General features: G+C 40.1%; 3 protein-coding genes across 5 annotated transcripts in view; 1 reads left to right on the top strand and 2 right to left on the bottom strand.

Moving 5' to 3' along the window:
- Nucleotides 1-313: 313 nt before the first annotated feature.
- Nucleotides 314-6,277, bottom strand: LOC139642113 (macrophage mannose receptor 1-like). 2 transcript variants are annotated; one of them, XM_071516840.1, is made up of 10 exons: nt 6,239-6,277; nt 4,916-4,954; nt 4,270-4,503; nt 3,608-3,743; nt 3,271-3,377; nt 2,536-2,874; nt 1,940-2,275; nt 1,378-1,668; nt 863-1,225; nt 314-550 (listed from the first exon to the last, which is right to left on the bottom strand). In XM_071516840.1, exons 2-10 carry the CDS (start codon nt 4,947-4,949, stop codon nt 528-530), a joined length of 1,863 nt encoding a protein of 620 aa, XP_071372941.1. In that variant the 5' UTR covers nt 4,950-4,954; nt 6,239-6,277; the 3' UTR covers nt 314-527. The 2 variants fall into 2 exon arrangements, with proteins under 2 accessions (XP_071372941.1, XP_071372940.1); XM_071516839.1 differs by lacking the exon at nt 314-550 and having other exon boundaries at nt 679-1,225.
- A 1,848-nt stretch (nt 6,278-8,125) lies between these two features.
- Nucleotides 8,126-13,826, top strand: LOC139642103 (cysteine and histidine-rich domain-containing protein 1-like). 2 transcript variants are annotated; one of them, XM_071516822.1, is made up of 11 exons: nt 8,126-8,262; nt 9,107-9,156; nt 9,730-9,786; nt 10,223-10,386; nt 10,502-10,605; nt 10,702-10,760; nt 11,178-11,248; nt 11,470-11,575; nt 12,444-12,563; nt 12,722-12,788; nt 13,536-13,826. In XM_071516822.1, the coding sequence occupies exons 1-11, from the start codon at nt 8,199-8,201 to the stop codon at nt 13,676-13,678; spliced, it is 1,005 nt and encodes a 334-aa protein (XP_071372923.1). In that variant the 5' UTR covers nt 8,126-8,198; the 3' UTR covers nt 13,679-13,826. The 2 variants fall into 2 exon arrangements, with proteins under 2 accessions (XP_071372923.1, XP_071372924.1); XM_071516823.1 differs by lacking the exon at nt 9,730-9,786.
- A 3,126-nt stretch (nt 13,827-16,952) lies between these two features.
- naalad2 (N-acetylated alpha-linked acidic dipeptidase 2) overlaps nt 16,953-18,799 on the bottom strand; it is a gene marked incomplete at its 5' end in the record, with an annotated part of 6,425 nt that continues 4,578 nt past the window's right edge. The window contains 3 exons of the mRNA XM_071516833.1: nt 16,953-17,142; nt 18,467-18,559; nt 18,769-18,799. The exon at nt 18,769-18,799 is cut by the window's right edge and continues 51 nt beyond it. Of these exons, the coding sequence (XP_071372934.1) occupies nt 16,953-17,142; nt 18,467-18,559; nt 18,769-18,799 (314 nt within the window). The remainder of the gene's footprint in view (nt 17,143-18,466; nt 18,560-18,768) is intronic.

Here is an 18,799-nt window from a genome sequence, read left to right as displayed (position 1 = left end):
AGGCTGGCGGCGCCATTCACCGGAGTTGAAAACTTCATATAGTCCAGCCAATCCAAATAAGCCAATCAAAAATAGATCCATGTCTACCAATCCAAAATTGTTACTACTGTTGTGCTTTATATAGTGAATTGTTACCTTTGACCCTTGAGTTTTAATTGTGTGACTACGGTGTTCAACCTTTCATAGTCAAGCATGTTCAAACCATTATCAGAATACAGAAGAATAAGTGAAATACTTCATCAGATGGATTAGTAGTAGTAGTAGTTTTTTTTTTATTGGATCAATGACAACATTATTAACAAACACTTGTTTTCATACATAGGCCTACATAGATTTTCTGAGGGGGGGAAAATAGCTTATCAGAGTTCTGAGTTGTCCAAAAAGGAATAGAAGTGCAATAAACAGCATATCAAACAATCAATATCCCATACACCATTATTCAATAAAATAATTAATATTAAAAGAATGTAAAAATGTAAAAAGCTGTGACAGCATTTGCAGATGACTCTTGTGTAGTCTGGAGGGCCTCATACAGTCTTGTGTTTGAAATCTGCCGACACATGTAGACAAAAAAAGAGAGAGAATTTGCAGTGAGACAGAAGTTAATTTCTGCTGTCACCTGGAAATCTTGTAAACACCAGTTTTTGTCAGTTTTCCTGTTGTGCCTGGACTTAAGGTTTACATGGTCCTCTATATGGCTTTAGCAAATCTAACCCTAGGTCCCAGTAGCGACGTGCATTATGGCAAGAGCTTTGCCCCAGGTCTCAAATCACATTACAATATCAAACAATATGGCAATGACCGTGATCCCAGATTGGGCCTTCAACAAAACCCTCCGTCAAGAGCTCAGTCAACAACTTACACTGGCAGATGAAAGGCAACTCCACATGGCAGCACTCATCTAGCCACTTGAGTTCTTCCTCCCTCTGGATGATCTTTCCACAGTGGTAGTTGAGGGGGTTGCGGGGGAAATTGCTGTCCCACTGTTTGAAGTACACTGGTGGCCCACTGGTCCACACCCAGGGGACGTCCCAGCCAAAGATGGACCGCTCCAGGCCGATCCACGCCCCATCTCGATGTAAATGTTTGCCATCCAGGAGTTGGTCCACAGCAGCCTGCACTGTCTGATCGGTGATGTGGACCAGGCTGGATTCATTATTGAGGCAGTGCTCCAGGGCATTAATCCAGCTTTTGGATTCATTGTGGAACCACAGGCCATGCAGGCCTGTGGTTCCACACAAAACACAAGAGAGAGATGTGAGATTAAAAGAGCATACACACACACTGCTCATTTATGCATCCTCCCTCTCTTTCTCTCTCTCTCTCTGTCTCTCTCTCCCTCACTCACTCTCTCTCTCTAAAGGCCTATATACTCACCATGGCAGTCAGGAGTTGTTGAACTCTCAATGTTACCAGGAGTTGTTGAACTCTCATTGTTACCAGGAGTGGTTGAACTCTCATTGTTACCGGGAGTTGTTGAACTCTCATTGCTACCAGGAGTGGTTGAACTCTCATTGTTACCAGGAGTGGTTGAACTCTCATTGTTACCGGGAGTTGTTGAACTTTCATTGTTACCGGGAGTTGTTGAACTCTCATTGTTACCAGGAGTTGTTGAACTCTCAATGTTACCAGGAGTGGTTGCATCTTCCTCACAGTCAGAGTCCTCATCTGTCAAGGGAGCATTACAGCATTTAAGAATAAGAAGAACTTCACTCATTTCATGATTCTGATGAGATGCTTCAGACAAAAATATAAAAAAAAAATCACAATATGGAAAACAATCATTTTGAACATGGCTGAGGCCATCTGATATTTAACTGCATGTGAAACATATTTTCAAATCTTTTTTTTTTAATTTTTTTATTTAATGGCTTCTGAAGGATTAAAAACTCAGATTTTTCTGTTGCTGTTATCTGTTCTGTTATTAGGTAGAGCTCACCTCCATAACACAGGAAGTCTTTCTTGCTGGAGCAGCTATCTGCTTCCCACTTCATTTCAGAGGTTATTTTCACGCAATCCCCATCAGCACTATCTAACCAGGATTTGTCCTTGGGAACCAGTTCTGTACTGGTCCACATCCAGCTCTTATTGGCACGCTTCAGTCCAATCCAGGTAACGCCTGCTCTTAGTGCATCAAAGGCCTCCTGTTCCTCTTTGTTGGTGATACTTGCTATATTCAGTCCATGTTTTTGGCAGTATTCTTCAGCTGCCTTTTGTGTTTTTGCACCTTGAATCACTTGATATGTTTTTTCTGTTGTTTCCAATCTATTAGTAACTAAGAAAAAGATGTGAGATGAGGTTGTTGCATGTCATTTTTGTACAATATGAAAAACAAGTTAGATTTGAAAATTGCCCAAGCTACATAGCCTAATCGATCATTTAATTTGGTTTTGCTTTTTGAGACAAGTAGGCCTTTCAAGTAGGCCTATAGCATATTCTTATGTATTAACTGTCATGAGTCACTGTGAAATAAAAATAACAACCAACAGGTACTCTTGCTAAATAGCAGTAAAAGGTAAATGTGAAGGCCTGTACCATTTTGACAGACAAAGTTGAAGGCAGCATCACATTTCTCTGGACGCCACTTGAAGTTTGTAGAAATGGCACAGCGATAAGGGGTTGCATTAGGATCATAATGCTCTTCCCAGTTAGTGTACATGTAGTCCTCTCCATCAGACCACTTCCAGGGTAGACTAGTGTTTCTTTTGAGCCCGATCCATACATCAGCATTGAAGTTCAACTCATTCAATGTTTGAGAGTCTGCCTTGGTGCGTATGATGGCCAGATTCATGTTTTTCTGTTCACAGTGTCTTTTCGCCTCACTCCAGTTTCTCGGTTGGTTGACAAGGCAATATTTCTTGGCTGAATGAATTACTGTTTGAAATAAAGTGAGAATTACCGGTAAAGTAAGAAAAAAAAACTGTTACAAAAATGTTGCATAGCCTGCTTATTGCTACCACAGATATATAGGTCTACACCACAAACATTTTCAGCAATTCCCAGGTAAAATTTAATTTTGATAAAAGTCATTCTAATTCTTGTGAAAGAAGTAGGCTATCTACCTCTGGATCTCTGGTTTTGTTAGACAAATCTCAAATGTAGACCTACAGCCCACGCTCCGTCTCACGAGGCCTTTTGCCTCTTTCTAGGCTAGCCTATAATTTCAAATAAGGATTTGTTCTTCACTGACTTGTGGTGTTAAATTAGGTAAGAGAAACCTAAATTAAAACGTAACGTAAATAGGTAAAAAAAAAAAACTACAGTACTTGCCTTTAGCATTTCCTTTGCAGTTCCTGAGACAGCACCCAGAGATAGCTTCTCTATTAGCTTTTATCCACATAGGAGGTTTTGAGGCCTTGAGGAAACAGTCCTCAGTTCTATGGGAGAAAAATAGGAATCTGATAAAGAAGCTTTATTGAATCCAAGCTCCCCATAGTTATATTTAGCTACATTGTGTCTTTTTTCTGTAATCATAAGACATGTGACACAAACATGCTGGCTCACATAAACTGAGATCACAGACAAAACTCACTACAACACCACATGTAATTATGATGTTGATTGCATTGGCATTTAGTACACATGGGAAAAATATATTTTTATTTACCGTTCATAAAATGAATGGCAGTGGCCATTGACAGTACAGCGTTGCCTATAGTTAGTTGAACTATCTTTTCCGCTGTCACTTTGGCTTATATCCTCTCTATCAGTGTCAAACCCATGTAGCAGGTTTGTCATACAGTCTGTTGAATGGAAATATCAGAATACACAAAAAATTGTTAAAGTGTAAGTGCAGAGACATTTTAAACCATTCATTCATTCATTCATGTTCTGTAGACTACTTGCTAAATCCCGTTCTCTTGACAAATAGGCTATAGCTTACACATTCAGGTGCAGTATAAAAATAAAAATTAACTTGCTGCTTCCTGGATCACAAACCTAAGCATGACGAAAAATACAATGTGTCCTAAATGTCACATTGTCAGCTTAAAATTATAATTATTATAATTATAATTAAATTAGAAATACACTACTCACTACAGTGAAAAAGAGGAACTCCATCAATTTGTCCATGGGGTTGAAGATTTAAGATTGTGAAAAGCCTGTTGCGAAGATCCCATTCCCTTTCCCCCATCAACTATACCCCCTACTGTCTTCCCTCATCCCATCTCCTCAGTTCCTTTTGATTTTTTTTTTGGGGGGTGGGATGTTGTTTTAGTTTGATTATTAAGATAACACCCAGCTTGTCAAAGAGATTCAAGTGCTCACCTTCTGCTACTGGCACATGATATGAAACCATGCAGTGTTGAGAAAATGGGCAGATTATGGTTTTACAGCAAGTGTAGGTCTTGCTGTCTCCTGGCTTAAGGTTCTGAATCTTATGACAACTCCTCTTTCCCTTAGAATCAAACCGGCATGCATACTTGCAGTCATAGATCAGAGTGACACTGCTTCCCTCTGGTCTCCATAGTTCAGTCCCTGAAACCAGTAGGAGCAGGATTGCTGCAAAGTTGGGAGATCACATCAGGAACATTTTTATCTCTCTGAACCACACTTTGTTTTTGTTTTTTTCAACCCTAATTTCATCAGCAAGGAAACAAACACAGAGACAGGAGATCAGATATAAGAATCAGATATTCTATTCTAATGTAAATCTAGATGCAGAGAATCATGCCTATAGTAATGACCAGTTTAGTTACACTTATTTAACAGCGATAAAACACTTAAATGATATAAATATAAATATATATATATATATATATATATATATATATATATATGATTAGTGATTAGTGATTAAAAGAAAAAGTACAAATGTGTGTAGGTGGGATAAAAACAAACAATGGTTTATAAAAAGATTTCACCCATTAAAAATAACTACAAACTGATCACAGCCACTCAGTGAGGAACATACCCAACTGCAGCAGTAGAGCGGTCAACTGTGCCATGGCCTCTAAACATAGACATACACAAACTTACAAACAACTCAAAAATCCCTGATCTTTCTGATACCTCCAATTATTCATCAGAATTGTACATGGATTTAGAAATATGATCAGGCAATGTATGACTGTTTTGGCTGTGTAAAGGTGCTTTGGTAGTCAAATGCTCATCTCAATAATGTTGCCATGGTCCTGATCACTGAAAAAGGCTTCTCTGTACTGCTTATTTCTGTTCAGATATAGAAATACAAACATTTGCAAACACTATCCATGTTTAGTGGTTGTTATTTTTAATAATTTGAGTCAGAATAAATAATCTGACTCTTTTAATTAAAGTGATAAGAATAGTTTCTTGACACACAGGACAGCACAATGACAGCCAAGAAATTACGAAAAGAAAAGACTAAAGAAAGAATTTGAAAGTCAGTTTAGTATAATTTTCTCTAAGTGACATCTTACCTTAAACTATCAGAGGGCTGTAAACCTTAGTTTAGTGGGTTCAAACTAATGCTAAGAATTATTTGGAACCACTATTAACCACTTTTTTATTTTTTTTATTTTTTATTTTTTAAACTGGTAAAGACGACCAGCCTTTTATTCAGACAGTATAGGGTCAGAGGAGAAAGCTCTGGCTGGATTCAGGTCACATGACAAATCTGGTCTCAGATATGCTCTCATTATCTGATGTATTTTGGCCCTGAAGAGCCACAAATCACTTCTATTAAACCAGATTTCTCAAACCAAACCAAATATCCAGTGTGGATGTTTTCTGTATTTCTGTAGCCTATCTTAGCAAAACTAAACAGCTATACAGAGAAGATAGTTCAGTCGGACCTCAACTGGAGATGGGTGGTGTGTGCCTCACAGGAAAATACAATGATTGTAAGCAGTACAATAGTAAACGAGTACAGTGTATCAGTACACATAATGTTCCCCTACCAACATTATTAATAAGCAATTAATAAGAAATGTACTGTCATAGCTCTAGTATGTATATTTTTCAGTTGCAATATTGCCTGATATTGACACTTAACATATGTAGAAATTAAATGATTAAAGTATCATGAGATTTTTTTTTTTTTTATATCATAGAAAAAATGTAGAATATAGACAGCCATAAAGGATACTTATAAAAGTATTTTTTTTTACCATGTAGGCTACCTATTAGAAATTGTCTTACTTCTAATGGAAAAAAAGACTTGACTGAATTTACATCACTTGAAACAAAGTAATTATACAAAATGTTTCATTCTAGTGACAGTTCATAGCAGGTGTTAGTGCCTTGGGTAGCTTACCCAGTCAATGAAGACTTGTTTTCCCTCTCCGGGACCTGATGGATGGATGGGCAGGGAAATATGAACAGGAATCTTCACAGAACATCAGTTTATAGAGGCGTTTTTCTCTTCCCCTTTTCTAACCAGAGAACCACACCCAGACCTGGACCTGGGCGCTTATTTGTCTTAAGGGGGAATACCGCTGAATTTCACTGAAGTTAATTAATCCTAGTCTGCTTTAGATGGGGATGTGGGTAACACAGGGAGCTACTAACAACCAAAATATCATGAAAACATACTGGTGGTCATATTTTTTTTGTCAGAATTGCCCATCTCCATTGCCTCCATAGGTTACCAGTGTATCAAATGTTTTAGAGAAATAGTACTTAACAGAGACCAGTTTTCCAGTTTGTCATAGTGAAGTTTATAGTCCTGTGACTTGACTTGCTAAATAATATTTTATTTTCAGAACTTTTGCAGTATAGACCCATGAATACAAACCAATACTGAAAAACTCCCTCCCTTTCAAAATAAAATTGTTTAGCAGAGAATATTCTGTAACAAATACAACAACTTGTTTCTAAACTTTATTTCTATCGCACTTTTCAAAAACAGAGTTACAAAGTGCTTTACAAACAAACACAACAGAATAAAAATAATTCAGCATTGGATACAAAATACAATAAAATAAGAGGAAGGACTAAAAAAAGCATGGTTTTAAAGTGCAGTAAATATAACAGAATAAAATGGATAAATAAAATAAAGATCAAAATAAAATATACTAGGTGTATCAGGTATGTTCCCATGTATGTCAGTATAAAGCTATGCCCATGTAAGATGTGCCCTTGCAAATCTACAGCGCATCCAAATTTGATGCAAAACTGTCCAGTCCAACAAAAACATGCAAAGCCATATACTGTCATAAAATGCAGATGTTGTGTTGAAGAGTGGCATACTTCACAACAATGTTCTGCATAACTTGGTATTTGCTTTTGGTGAGTACACCCAGTAATCAAACCAACTGCCTTTGCCTTGGCATCACAGTATACCACCTATACCCACCTCTTTGACAGAGTTTGCCCACAATCACCACTGAATATCGAGATGTTGGATTCACGATTGCATGTCCATGTCATGTACTCTTAGTCAATTTGCATGTTTTTTTTCACATTGATCAGACATTATTAGAATAATATGCAGTGCAGAGTGCTATACCTATGCAGTGAGGGTGACACAAATATAAATGGCAACAGTTTCCTAAACTGCAGTGTCATGCATGGATTGCTGAATGTGGCCCTGCCACCGCCCATGATTCCTTGGAGGACCCTGGAAAGAAACAAACACACCTTCAGTCCAAGTCCAAGTCCCCCTCTGTCTTGACATAACCATCTCTGATGACATTAACTGTAGCATAGATGAATCTACAAGTTGAGATAATAAATGCTTGTTGCTTATGACTATAACTTCTGTTGCAGTCAAAGGAGGTACAAATATTTTTTCTGACAATGAAGATGATTAGTGTGTTTCAATTTTTGTAGTCTATCAATGAGTGTAGGCTACTCTATGCTGTACGCTATGCTGCACGTGTATCTGTAATGAACCACGTGTTTTGAACTGTAGCAAGCATTGAGTAAATCCAATACACTGACACCATGCCATGCCGTGTGTGTGTGTGTGTGTGTGTGTGTGTGTGTGTGTGTGTGTGTGTGTGTGTGTGTGTGTGCGAGCGCGCGTACGTGCGTGCGTGCGTGTCTGTGGGTTCGCGAATGTTCCCGAATGCCTGTCCGGACATTTCCGGGTGGAAAGTGAGCCGCTGCAGCAGCCGCAAGTCCCACATGGCCAAAGCCGTACAACAGCTAACCAGTTACTTAATATGAAATGAGTCTAATCTTAGGTATACTTTAAATACAAATTAAATGTATTAAGAGATTAGGCATATATTTGATGATTTTCTGAAGTGGTCAGTGGACAGGACAGCAGCATGTCTTTGTTGTGCTACAACAAGGGCTGCGGACAACGGTTTGACCTGGACAACAACCCCGACGGTGACTACCGTTACATTCCTCAAAACACATCTCACATATTTATTCTGCCGTTATATTTGATAGTAACTGGAATTTGAAAGTTAGTATTTTGGGTTTGCTCGTTAAAATGGCAAGTTTAACGTTGGCGATAGGTGTCGGTATAGCTACCATGAGCTGATATTCAGAGGGTCTCTGCTGTCACCTGCTTGTTGTTGGTGTTAGTAAAGGGGTTCCCAAACTTTTTCGTGTCAGGCACCCCCAGATAGATAGGCGTTAAACAACGGACCCCTGTTTGATAAGAGTTTGTCCCAAGAAACCCCATCTGAGAAGATTTTTGTTGTTAGAAATGACTTGGTATAGATTATTAGCATCTACTGTACAGCAGATGTGGAGATTACAGTGGAGAGTCAAGCCTATCATCAATATAGTCATCTGTACGTATTTCCTCATTATGCTGACCGCTAGTAAGTGAAATTACACTGTTTATAATTTTGCCGGCCCCCCCTGGATCCCCCTCAAGGACCCCTGGTGGTCCCTGGACCCCAGTTTGGGACCCCAATGGATTAATGGTTTTGAAAATTTGCTGGCTCATGTTATCTATTTGTGATTAGAGTCATTTAACACTATTTAGAAACACACATGTTCAACAATTTGGCTGTGAACACACTGTGATGAACACACACCTTTTTACTCCAAAGGCAGATAACAAATTGCAGGTGCAATGCAAATTGGCAGGCCATATGAAGCCTGTCATTGCAGTGCAGGTAAATTTTATACTGGTCTGTAATGCTGATCATTAACAAGAGGTGTATTGTTGTTGTGAATTAAGCAGTGAGCTCTGTCGTGTTTCTTTCTTCACACACAGATGCCTGCACCTTCCACCCTGGGGTGCCCGTGTTTCACGATGCTCTCAAGGTGGGTCAGCCCTTTGAAATAAATGGCTAATATTATCTGTATTATCTGTAGGCAGGTGAGTTGTTAGGAAGCACAGGCTCTGATACCAGTTACATGTTACTAATCAAAAGAAAACAACTTGCTTTCTAGCCATGTTCACCCTTAGAAGGTTACATCTCTGCAATGGAGAAAAAGGGATAATCTTCATCTTTTTTATTGTCCTCAAGCTCATGGTCTAAGTCTGTATTGTTGAGTAAAAGTAATTGATCAGCTCAGTACTTGGAATCAGCAGTAAAAAAGTGCTATCCTTAACTGCCTGGTTTGGACAAGGTGCGTAAAGATGGAGTCTCCCTGGTGTGATGTCAGCATTTTGCCCACAGTGGAAGGCATCCAGATGTCAACATCTGGTCTTGCCAGTCCAGGGAGCAGCATCTGACATCAATGCATGAAGCCAAAATGAGTTTTTTAGTCACTCGCAGGTTATAGTCATATGGTTACCGTACGATTTAAGACCTAGTGTACAGCAGACAAACAAACATAGTGACCAGAATATTGTTTTCTTGTTCTGAATATTTTGTTTGTCTCCCGCTACAGGGCTGGTCCTGCTGCAAGAGACGCACAACCGACTTCTCAGACTTCCTGAGTATTAAAGTGAGTATAGACTGACTGGTACTACCATTTGTCTGGATCAAGGTCCTGTGAATCGCTTGTTAACCATGCCCATTGTTTCATATTGACAAAGCACAGCAAAATGGTTGAATATCAGGCTGTTGATATGTTCCCATTTAGCAAGGGGTTGTTTCTCTGCTCCTTTTCCTTGAATTAATTTGGGCAAATAAGGCTACAGCATCTCAGTTAGTGCAGATAGGATGCTGTTCTCTATTGCAGCCCCACTTTGTGATTTAAACCAAGGAGACAGGTGTATTGTTATGTAAAAATCTTGCCTAGTGCAGCTTTAAACTAAATATCAACTGTGGAGGAGGAGGGCGGGACTAGCAATGCATGTCCTGCCTCAAGATGAAAACATGCATAATGTAGCTTTATCTGAAATAGATTATCTGACATCTGAAACGTGCGTGTGTTGAAGGGCTGCAGCAGGGGTCCCCACAACAGTGAGAAGCCAGCTGAGGCGGTGCGTCCCGAGGTGAAGAGCTCAGGGGAGAGGAAGGAGTTTGGGGAGGAGCTGAAACCTCGAGGAGACCCTTACATTATTCAAGCTCCCAAACCACTGGAGCAGATCCACAGACCAAGGTCGGCGCTCTCTCTTTCTTCTCTAATCGCTGTTGGTGTCTCTCTCACTCTCCTGCTCTCTCCTCCTCCCTTGTTTCTTATTATGGGAAACTGTATGTTTTTATGTGTGTTGTAGTGGGGACGAGCCCCTGGTCAGACTGCAGCAGAAGGTGGCGTCATCATTGACACTGGCTTTGGAAAAACTACAGCTAAATGACAGTAGACACACTGACAACACAGGTGCACACATCAGCTTTGAAATTTGAATACATTTGTTGGTAACATGATTATGTTATAGAGGATTTAAGTGTAAACTGTGGTTCTGTTTCTTCACAGAGGAAGAAGGTGATGGAGTGAAGTTTGGTACTTCATGTAAGAATGGAGGGTGCTCTAAGGTAAGTCAGTCAGTATTTCAATCAGTATTTATCTTTGTATTTCTTTGTATTTGTACTGTACTATGTGACATTGTGTTATCATTTTTATTGTGCCTTGCTGCAAAATGAATTTCCCCCTGTGGGACAGTAAAGACCTGAACCTGAACCTGAACGTGCAATAGATGGCGCTGTGGTTATGGTGCCGATACTAGATGAATCTTTAAATACTCAAAGGTTTTTTATAAATACTGACAATACAGACAAAGGGGGAGGGGGTCATATATCACAATACCTACCAGTTCTTATTTTAGATTATTTCTTTCTGTCTTTGTTGGTGGTCATATTTTAATGTTTCTTACGGCTGGCGGAAGAAAGGCAATGCTCTGGTCGGTTTGTCTGATGTGTGACTGACCCTCTGTGACTCTCTGGCATCTGCAGTCGTACTCTGGACCAGAGAGTGATGGGGAAGTCTGCAAACACCACCCTGGGGTTCCTGTTTTCCATGAGGGGTGAGGACACACACACAAACACATGCATATGCACATGCACACACCATATTTATGACCTTGTTTGCATTGGAAACCTTTGTGTGTGTGATGAGCTATTAAGATATTAAGAGTGTTTATCAATTAGGCATTAGTATTTAGTTGTACTAAGTGTAGTTTATGAAATATTTGTGCTGATTTGCCTTTAATAAATGTGTATGTGTGCTTTTTCTGTCTGTCTGCAGTATGAAGTACTGGAGCTGCTGCAGGAAGAAGACATCTGACTTCAACTCCTTTCTGTCCCAGCAGGGCTGCACTACAGGAAGGCATCTCTGGAGGAAACACAACCAGGTCAGACAGGAAGCACCCCGACATAGACCAAAGGGCTAGGAAAGGGGGGAGACAATATTGTCACAGTCAGCCAGGGTATAACACACACACACACACACACACACACACACACAGTGTGAGACTGCAACATTTCGCCTGCAAGAGATATGACCAGGTTCACTCCTATCTCACTTCTTGTGTGTTGTGTGCATGGTAATGACTGTGTGACCATGCTGTGTCCTCACTTTTCTTTGAATTTTTGTAACGTCATTATCTTTTCTTATTACATTGTAATTGTTCCTGTGTTATTTCCCACACAACAGTAATGTACATTTCATTGGTAGTACTAATTTCCTTCACTTCTGTGTCTTATAAAAAAAACATTTTTGTTATGTATTTTTGCATGTTGTAGCCAACAGATGTTTTTCCGACCGGAGGCCATGGTTTTAAGTGAACAAATGCTGCTTATGATTCTATGTCATAAATATTTTCATTTGACCCTGGCAAGGCCCACTGTTGACGAAAAGTGGCTATTAATCAGCTTTGCTCTAAACATGCTAGCATTAGCGGTGAGGAAGTTGTCATTTGCAGCCCCATGTCAGAGAGAAAGAGTCTTATGTCTACTTATTTAAAAGGTCATTTAATTAAAGATCTAATTTGACTGAACTGGTGTTAAGAATGCTCAATATTCTGTATCCTTCTTTTCTGCTTTCGATCTGCTTCCCCTCTTCTCTGCCTCTGTGTCTCATTTTGTCTCTCATAATGTGTCTTCACTCACTCTATCCCCCTCTGCCTCTCCGTTTCTGCCTCCATCATGCTCTCTCTCTCTCTCTCTCTCTCTCTCTCTCTCTCTCTCTCTCTCTCTCTCTCTCTCTCTGTCTGTCTCTAGGGGATGAAGGTGATGCCGTGTCGGTTTGACTGGCACCAGACAGGCAGTCAGGTCATCATTTCCATCTACGCCAAGAACTCCTTAACAGAGCTCAGCTATGTGGAAGCCAACAGCACCACGGTAAAAACACAAGAGGCACACACACACACACACACACACACAAAGCTACATGACAGCACATGCACACTCATTATTATATGCACTCATTCACACTCTTTCTCTCTCCCTCTCAATTACACATTCACATATTCACCTAACCTTGTCCCTGACTGTTCCAGGTTAAAGTCCATGTGGTGTTTGAGGGAGATAACGAGTTTGAACAGAAGATCAGCTTATGGGGGGTAAGTGAAGATCTTACTTTACAGTCAAAGTAAAACCAAAGCAGTGAACATAAAACAAACAAAATATGTGTTAAAGGGAAACCATTCAGATTGCAGTTTTAGGCGATTTCTGCTGAATGTCTGAGCTCCATTGTGACAAAGACGAGTTAAGGGCGTTCAATAGGATTCAGGCGACATCATCTAAACCTCTGCTGTGACAGATGAGTAAGGAAAAACAAAACTCCTGAAAGTCTTGTAGTATTAGCATAGCCAGAAGAAAAGATATTTAATTCCTCTTCCAGACTGTAGATGAGAAAAGCAGTGTCGATTGATACCAGTCATTTTATCTGAAAATGTGTCAAATGTTTGATCCTGCAGGAGTGAGCTGATGTATATAAGGCCAATACCTAAGCCATCACACTTAACCTGTAATGCATGTTTTCGCAAATATTTGCTGATTTCAGTGCAAGGAGTTGGTTTAAATGTATTGAGATTAAACCGATCAAGCTTAGTTAATCTTAGTTTAGTTACTAAGTATAGTAGGGCAACATTAATTTTATAAATAAAAATAATAAAATAGTTAAAACCTAAACCAAAACTCCTGGGTCACAAACTGTATATTCTTCTGCAAAAAGAAAGCACTTCACATGTGTCTTCAACAGCCTCATAACAACAGGAGGCCTGATTATTGCTTCCTCAGCACAGTTATCTTTAAGTAGAGGTGTTTGTTGGACACACAGCCTAATGCTGGTTTCTCTCCCCTGTCAGGCAGTGGAGGTGAACAGCAGTGTGGTGAACCTGATGGCTGCCAAGATGGAGGTCTCTATGAGGAAGGCGGAGCCAGTCACTTGGGCCCGCCTCGACCTGCCCTCCCTGCCACAGGGAGAAGGACAAGGAGAAGCCGAACAGACATAGCTGCCTCACCCCTTTCTTACCGCTTGTGTCCCTACTCAGCCCCTCTTATCTGTGCTGTGCAGAACTGTCTCCGTAATTCCCCTCCAGTGTCACTGAAGCGGATCAGAACTGGGGGTACACTCATGTTCAGTCAGATCCCTGTAGTACATCTCACGCTGTCTTGTGGGCAAGACATAATACACTTGCACTGTGTATGAGTTGTACCCCCAGTTCTTACTACCCATTAAAATATTGGGCTCTATTTTCATGATGGCGGATGGCGGGGCTTAGCCCTTAACCCTCGCCCGTTTGGTATCTTGGTGACTTGCAGTGAACATGACTGCGCTGAAGTGGGATAAGAGGCGCAGTAGGAGGGTGTTGGTGACAAGCAGCACAGTGCGATTTTGGTGTCAAGGATTATCAGGATTTGTAATTGCGTTGCCCACCTGCTCAGACCAGGTTAAATGCACAAGACGCAAGACGCAGCCATGTTATTTTCATGGCTTTACCAAGCGATGCACACATGGACATATCCTATGCAGAAGCTTAGCAACCCTTTTTGTGGATGATATGTTGGCCTACAGAGTTGAGATGTTTGGTTCCAGAAGCGCTTTTGACTCAGATTCTCCAGCTGCCAGACTCAGAGGGATTTTAATTTTACTGATAGCCGCCATATTACACAACAGAGAGCCCCCTGATTCTCTGAGATCAGAAAATGATACTCAAGTTTTTCTGTCGCTTACATGTTTCAAACAGCACCAAACATTACAATATCCATGATCCTAACGGGTCGTTACTATGGTGCTAGCACAGCAAACTCGCGTAATGGGTGTCAACGTCGATTTGGTAGGTGTGTCAAGCACATAGACATAGAATGATAGACCTTATTCATGTTTTCTTCCTAATCCCACCACGTCTCCAACTGCGCCGCTGGCCACAAAATTACCAAACATAAGTCGCCACGCCCCGTGTGCCTGCGCCATGTGCTGTTGATTCATGAAAATAGAGCCCATTGTCTCCTCTGGCACCTTCTGTCCAGCCTATCCAGCCCCAGTCCCTTCATCTGACTGTTATTTGGAGCTGCTATGAGCTGAAAGTTGATTTGATAGCCACAATGTGTAGATAAAGTTTTAACATCAGAGCCTATATTAGGCCATTCCTGATGATGTGGTGATCTTGTGTCCTTTGTAGGAGGACAGAGTCAAAAGAAGAGCTCAAGGATGGACTTGAGTTGCATTAAAAGACTCGCTGATGACAACTCATGACCCCGATGTAGGCTGTAATATTGGGCACCATAGTTTTACTTCAGTTCTGGCAATGCTACCAGCATTGGGGAAATGAACTGACTAATACTGTGACGGCAAATGCTTTTCTCAACAGTTAGTAAAGACTTAGACCAAAGTTAGCAGAATTCAGTGATATTTGACTTGTTTCTCAGAGACTTGCTGAACACAGGGCAACAGGTGTATTAACATTTTCCTGTGCAGCAAGAAGGTTTTATATTATCAGTGTAAGAGCATTGAGGCATTGCTTTTGGCCATGTTGCCTGGCAATAATTAGGCCTGTGTAATAACAGCCTCATGGAGAAAGTATCAAAGAACCTGGGCACACTTGACATTTCAGTGTATTTTTTTTTTAGATCTGATCATAAGATGTCATAAGAGTCAGTTGCTGTGCTCCCACACTCAAATATGAGTCGCTGTTGGCTATATAGATAGTATTTTAAATCTTAGCCTGCATTACCTGTCCCCCACTCCTCCTTGTCCATTTACATTGCTCATATGTTTGTTAAAGATGTCTAGTGTCTGGACTATGTACTGTATATTTCCAATCACATTGAGACCCTGACCGCCAAATAAGGAAATTCAGTAACATTTAATTTTTCTTGTGAGAGTCAAATGCACCCAGGGGAGATCGTCCAAGATCCTGCTGACTGTAACAACACTCACTCTGGGCACCCAACTGTTGCTTTGAAGCATTAAAAGCTTTTCAGGCGATATCTTAACTGTTTCCTCTTTAGAGGTTATACACATTCACTCACACACAATTAGATTTTTGACTTCTTTATGTTCTGTCATTGCCTTTGGTAGTTTTTCCATCCTGAGAGCCTGACTGCATTAGTATCTGTATATCTGTACTGTCATTTGTTTTGCTGTGCAAGTCTGACCTTCACCTGATTTCACCATTTATTTTCTCTTAAATGTCCTACATTTATAATAATTTACCTTTAAATGCCTTATATCCTCTTATTTTTGTTGCCTTACCCAAAGATTTTTCCATCTCAAAGGCCATGATACATTGGAAATATTTTATACAATGCTGGTGAGCCATAATGCTTTCAGTAGAGGTTCAGAGTATAGCAGATGGGACAAAATCGATTTGGATAACAGTGAACAAGGAACGAAAAGTGAAAGGAAAAAACGTAACTGTTGGTCAAAGTGCCCGTCTTCATTGCTTCAGTGTTACCCATGTACTTTGTCATGACTTCAACAACTCACTCAAACATTTTCAAGATCAAAATGGATAGATGAAACAAATTCAACTGTCTTGCCTTTTCATAACCAAAAATATGCAACTGTTTTATAGATGTGCATTTGAATTAACTGCAGGTTGCATGTGACGTTTTATGGTGTGCAGCTATCTTATTCAAATGTTGTTGTATTTTCTGGTGTGCCTTCAAGGAAATAAAGTAATTTATTAAAAATATCATCATGGATGTAAATACATCCAGTAAAGTTTTTGCCATGTCTTGTCATGTTTTTTCTTCTGACCATTACAACCATAACACATCAGGGCTTTTTTTCTTCCCAGGATTTCAGGTTCAATGTACATTGCGCTAGTTCATGTTTAGCAGACAGTCTTGTTTTCCAGCTTCAACCCCTCCGCCTCTTGCAAGTTTGTGTTGATCACATAATTGCAGTTCAGATATTTGCCAGGTTATTACTTCATTGTACCTTCATAATAATGCAGTGTCGATTTTCTCCAAAAGAAATTGTAATTTGAGGATAACACTCAGGGTTTCTGTGTACAGGTGAACTCTGGATGCCTGGGAACCTGGAAACAGGATTGGATCAGAAAATAGGGATTGTCCATCACTGTGTGTGTGTGTGTGTGTGTGTGTGTTACAGACAAGGGAGGGTCTTCTCCCTCCCTCCACATCCTGGTGTTATAAATAATTGTCCAGTGACAGGTTGAGTCTCTGTGTATCAAATGAGTGTTGAATCAGGTCAGTGTGTGCAAGCAATTATCACTTGCTTGATGGCTTGAATCTGTGGTTTGTGTGTGTGTGTGTGTGTCAGGCAGGCGGTGTAAGGGTCATGGCGGCAGCGTGGACGGTGAATGCTGCAATGCTGATTTGACGCTTAACCTCCTCCCAGGCCTCCTCTGGGTTAGATGAATTCTCAATGTCAAACAGTGAATCATAGATCCCAGGGAAAGACTCCCCGGCGTATTTGTTATGACTGCTGGGAGCGAAAATCACATGTCTGGAAGAAAGAGAGAGAGAAAGGAGACGGAGGGAGGATATTATGCAACAGCTAGGGAATGTAGCTATTACAGATTAATATTAATTTGTGTGACACTTTTGAAAACACAGCTGCAAAGTGCTTTACAAAGCAAAGTAAAATGGGAGATCAAGGAAAACTGATAAAACATTTCACAAAAGCACCTCTATGAAAGTGTGTTTTAGGAAGCCTGATTTTTAAAGACGATGCTGTTTTAGTCAGACTAAACTACTCAGGCAGGTTGTTTTTCTAGCAACCCTGATGGTAATTCCCCCTTTTTCATTTCCCCTTGCATCCCCTGGCAGCAGAAAACATCTTGAAAGTAAAAATATTTTTTATTTATAACTTTATCATGCTACTTTATCATGAAAGATTTAGAAAACTCCAAGTAACCCCAAGTAAAACTTTGAGAAAATAGCCACAATTGCAAATAAAATGGCCTATGCAGCACAATGTTGAACAAAAACAATCACAAACTACTTAAACTTTTATAACCTTCTTCTCATCTAATACGCACAGTTATTAATACTTTATTTATAATGAAGACTGAGCCACACAACCACTCAAGCACTTTTTCACATATCCACCTGCTTTTTATTAAACCTATTTATAATAATGATTACATTTCAACAGCAATATAATTAATGAAATGATCAATATGTTTGCCTGTTCACTACGCCAAACCTATTAATGTCAAAGTTGTCATGATGTCATCTGTAAACAGATGACTTGTAACATCTTTCTACTCCAAATCCTTTGTCATCTCATTAAGTAGAAGATAACACTGTCAAAGAAAAACACTTAACACTTGCGAGATTATTTCCAAGATGCTCACAGCTGGCAAGCATGTAACTATTGAGACAGTTTTCATGCTTTTTAGCACTGGTGGTGCTCTGGAGAATCTCTATCTAAGTGAGTGTTCTGCTGTTTGAGGCTTTGTATGTAGATGCTTGGTGTTTTGTATGGGTGGTGAAAAGTAGGTCAGCTGATGAAACAGAGCTTTAAACTATGTTCAAAACTGAAAATTAGTGGCAGGGAATGGACATAGACAGTGAAAAATATGAACAATGTGAACAGCCAGATGAAATGAAAGAAGTTGCAGGGGATGTACAAGGAGTGAATTAAATAATTGTATTGATATCTACTGTGCTCTGTCTGTTCCTCACACTAAATATAAGAATTCTTCTATAGTCTGGATAGCCAGGTACAGGAAAATAGGATTCTATGTGTGTCCTCTATGTGTGTGTGTGTGTGTGTGTGTGTGTGTGTGAGAGAGAGAGAGAGAGAGAGAGGGAGAGATACTGACCTGTAGAAGGGTCTGCCAGGTAAGCCCAGGGGGTCGACGAAGGCTCTCTCCAGGTACATAAGCTGATCGTTCACTACACGCACCTGCAGAGGGCTGATACACACACACACACACACACACACACACACACACCCAAGTCTATGTCAACTGGCCTTCTTAGAGATGCACACAGTTGAATGTGTGCAATCAAAGACTAAATGAACATTAAAATGCAGATACACATTAGAACATGTACACCAACACATTTTACAGGCAATATTTTAAATTAAAATGTACAAAGCTTTAAACACAAACACACTTACTCTGTTCTGTCGAGGGTCTCGAGGCGTTCAT

Source organism: Centroberyx affinis, unplaced genomic scaffold (genome assembly GCF_046629955.1).
Source record: "Centroberyx affinis isolate AG114_WGS23_722 - 3 ecotype Tasmania unplaced genomic scaffold, CSIRO-AGI_Caff_v1 ptg000432l_1, whole genome shotgun sequence".
Classification (NCBI taxonomy): Eukaryota; Metazoa; Chordata; class Actinopteri; order Beryciformes; family Berycidae; genus Centroberyx; species Centroberyx affinis.
The sequence above is the reverse complement of the archived record's forward strand: the minus strand, read 5'-3'. Positions and strand labels throughout refer to the sequence as shown.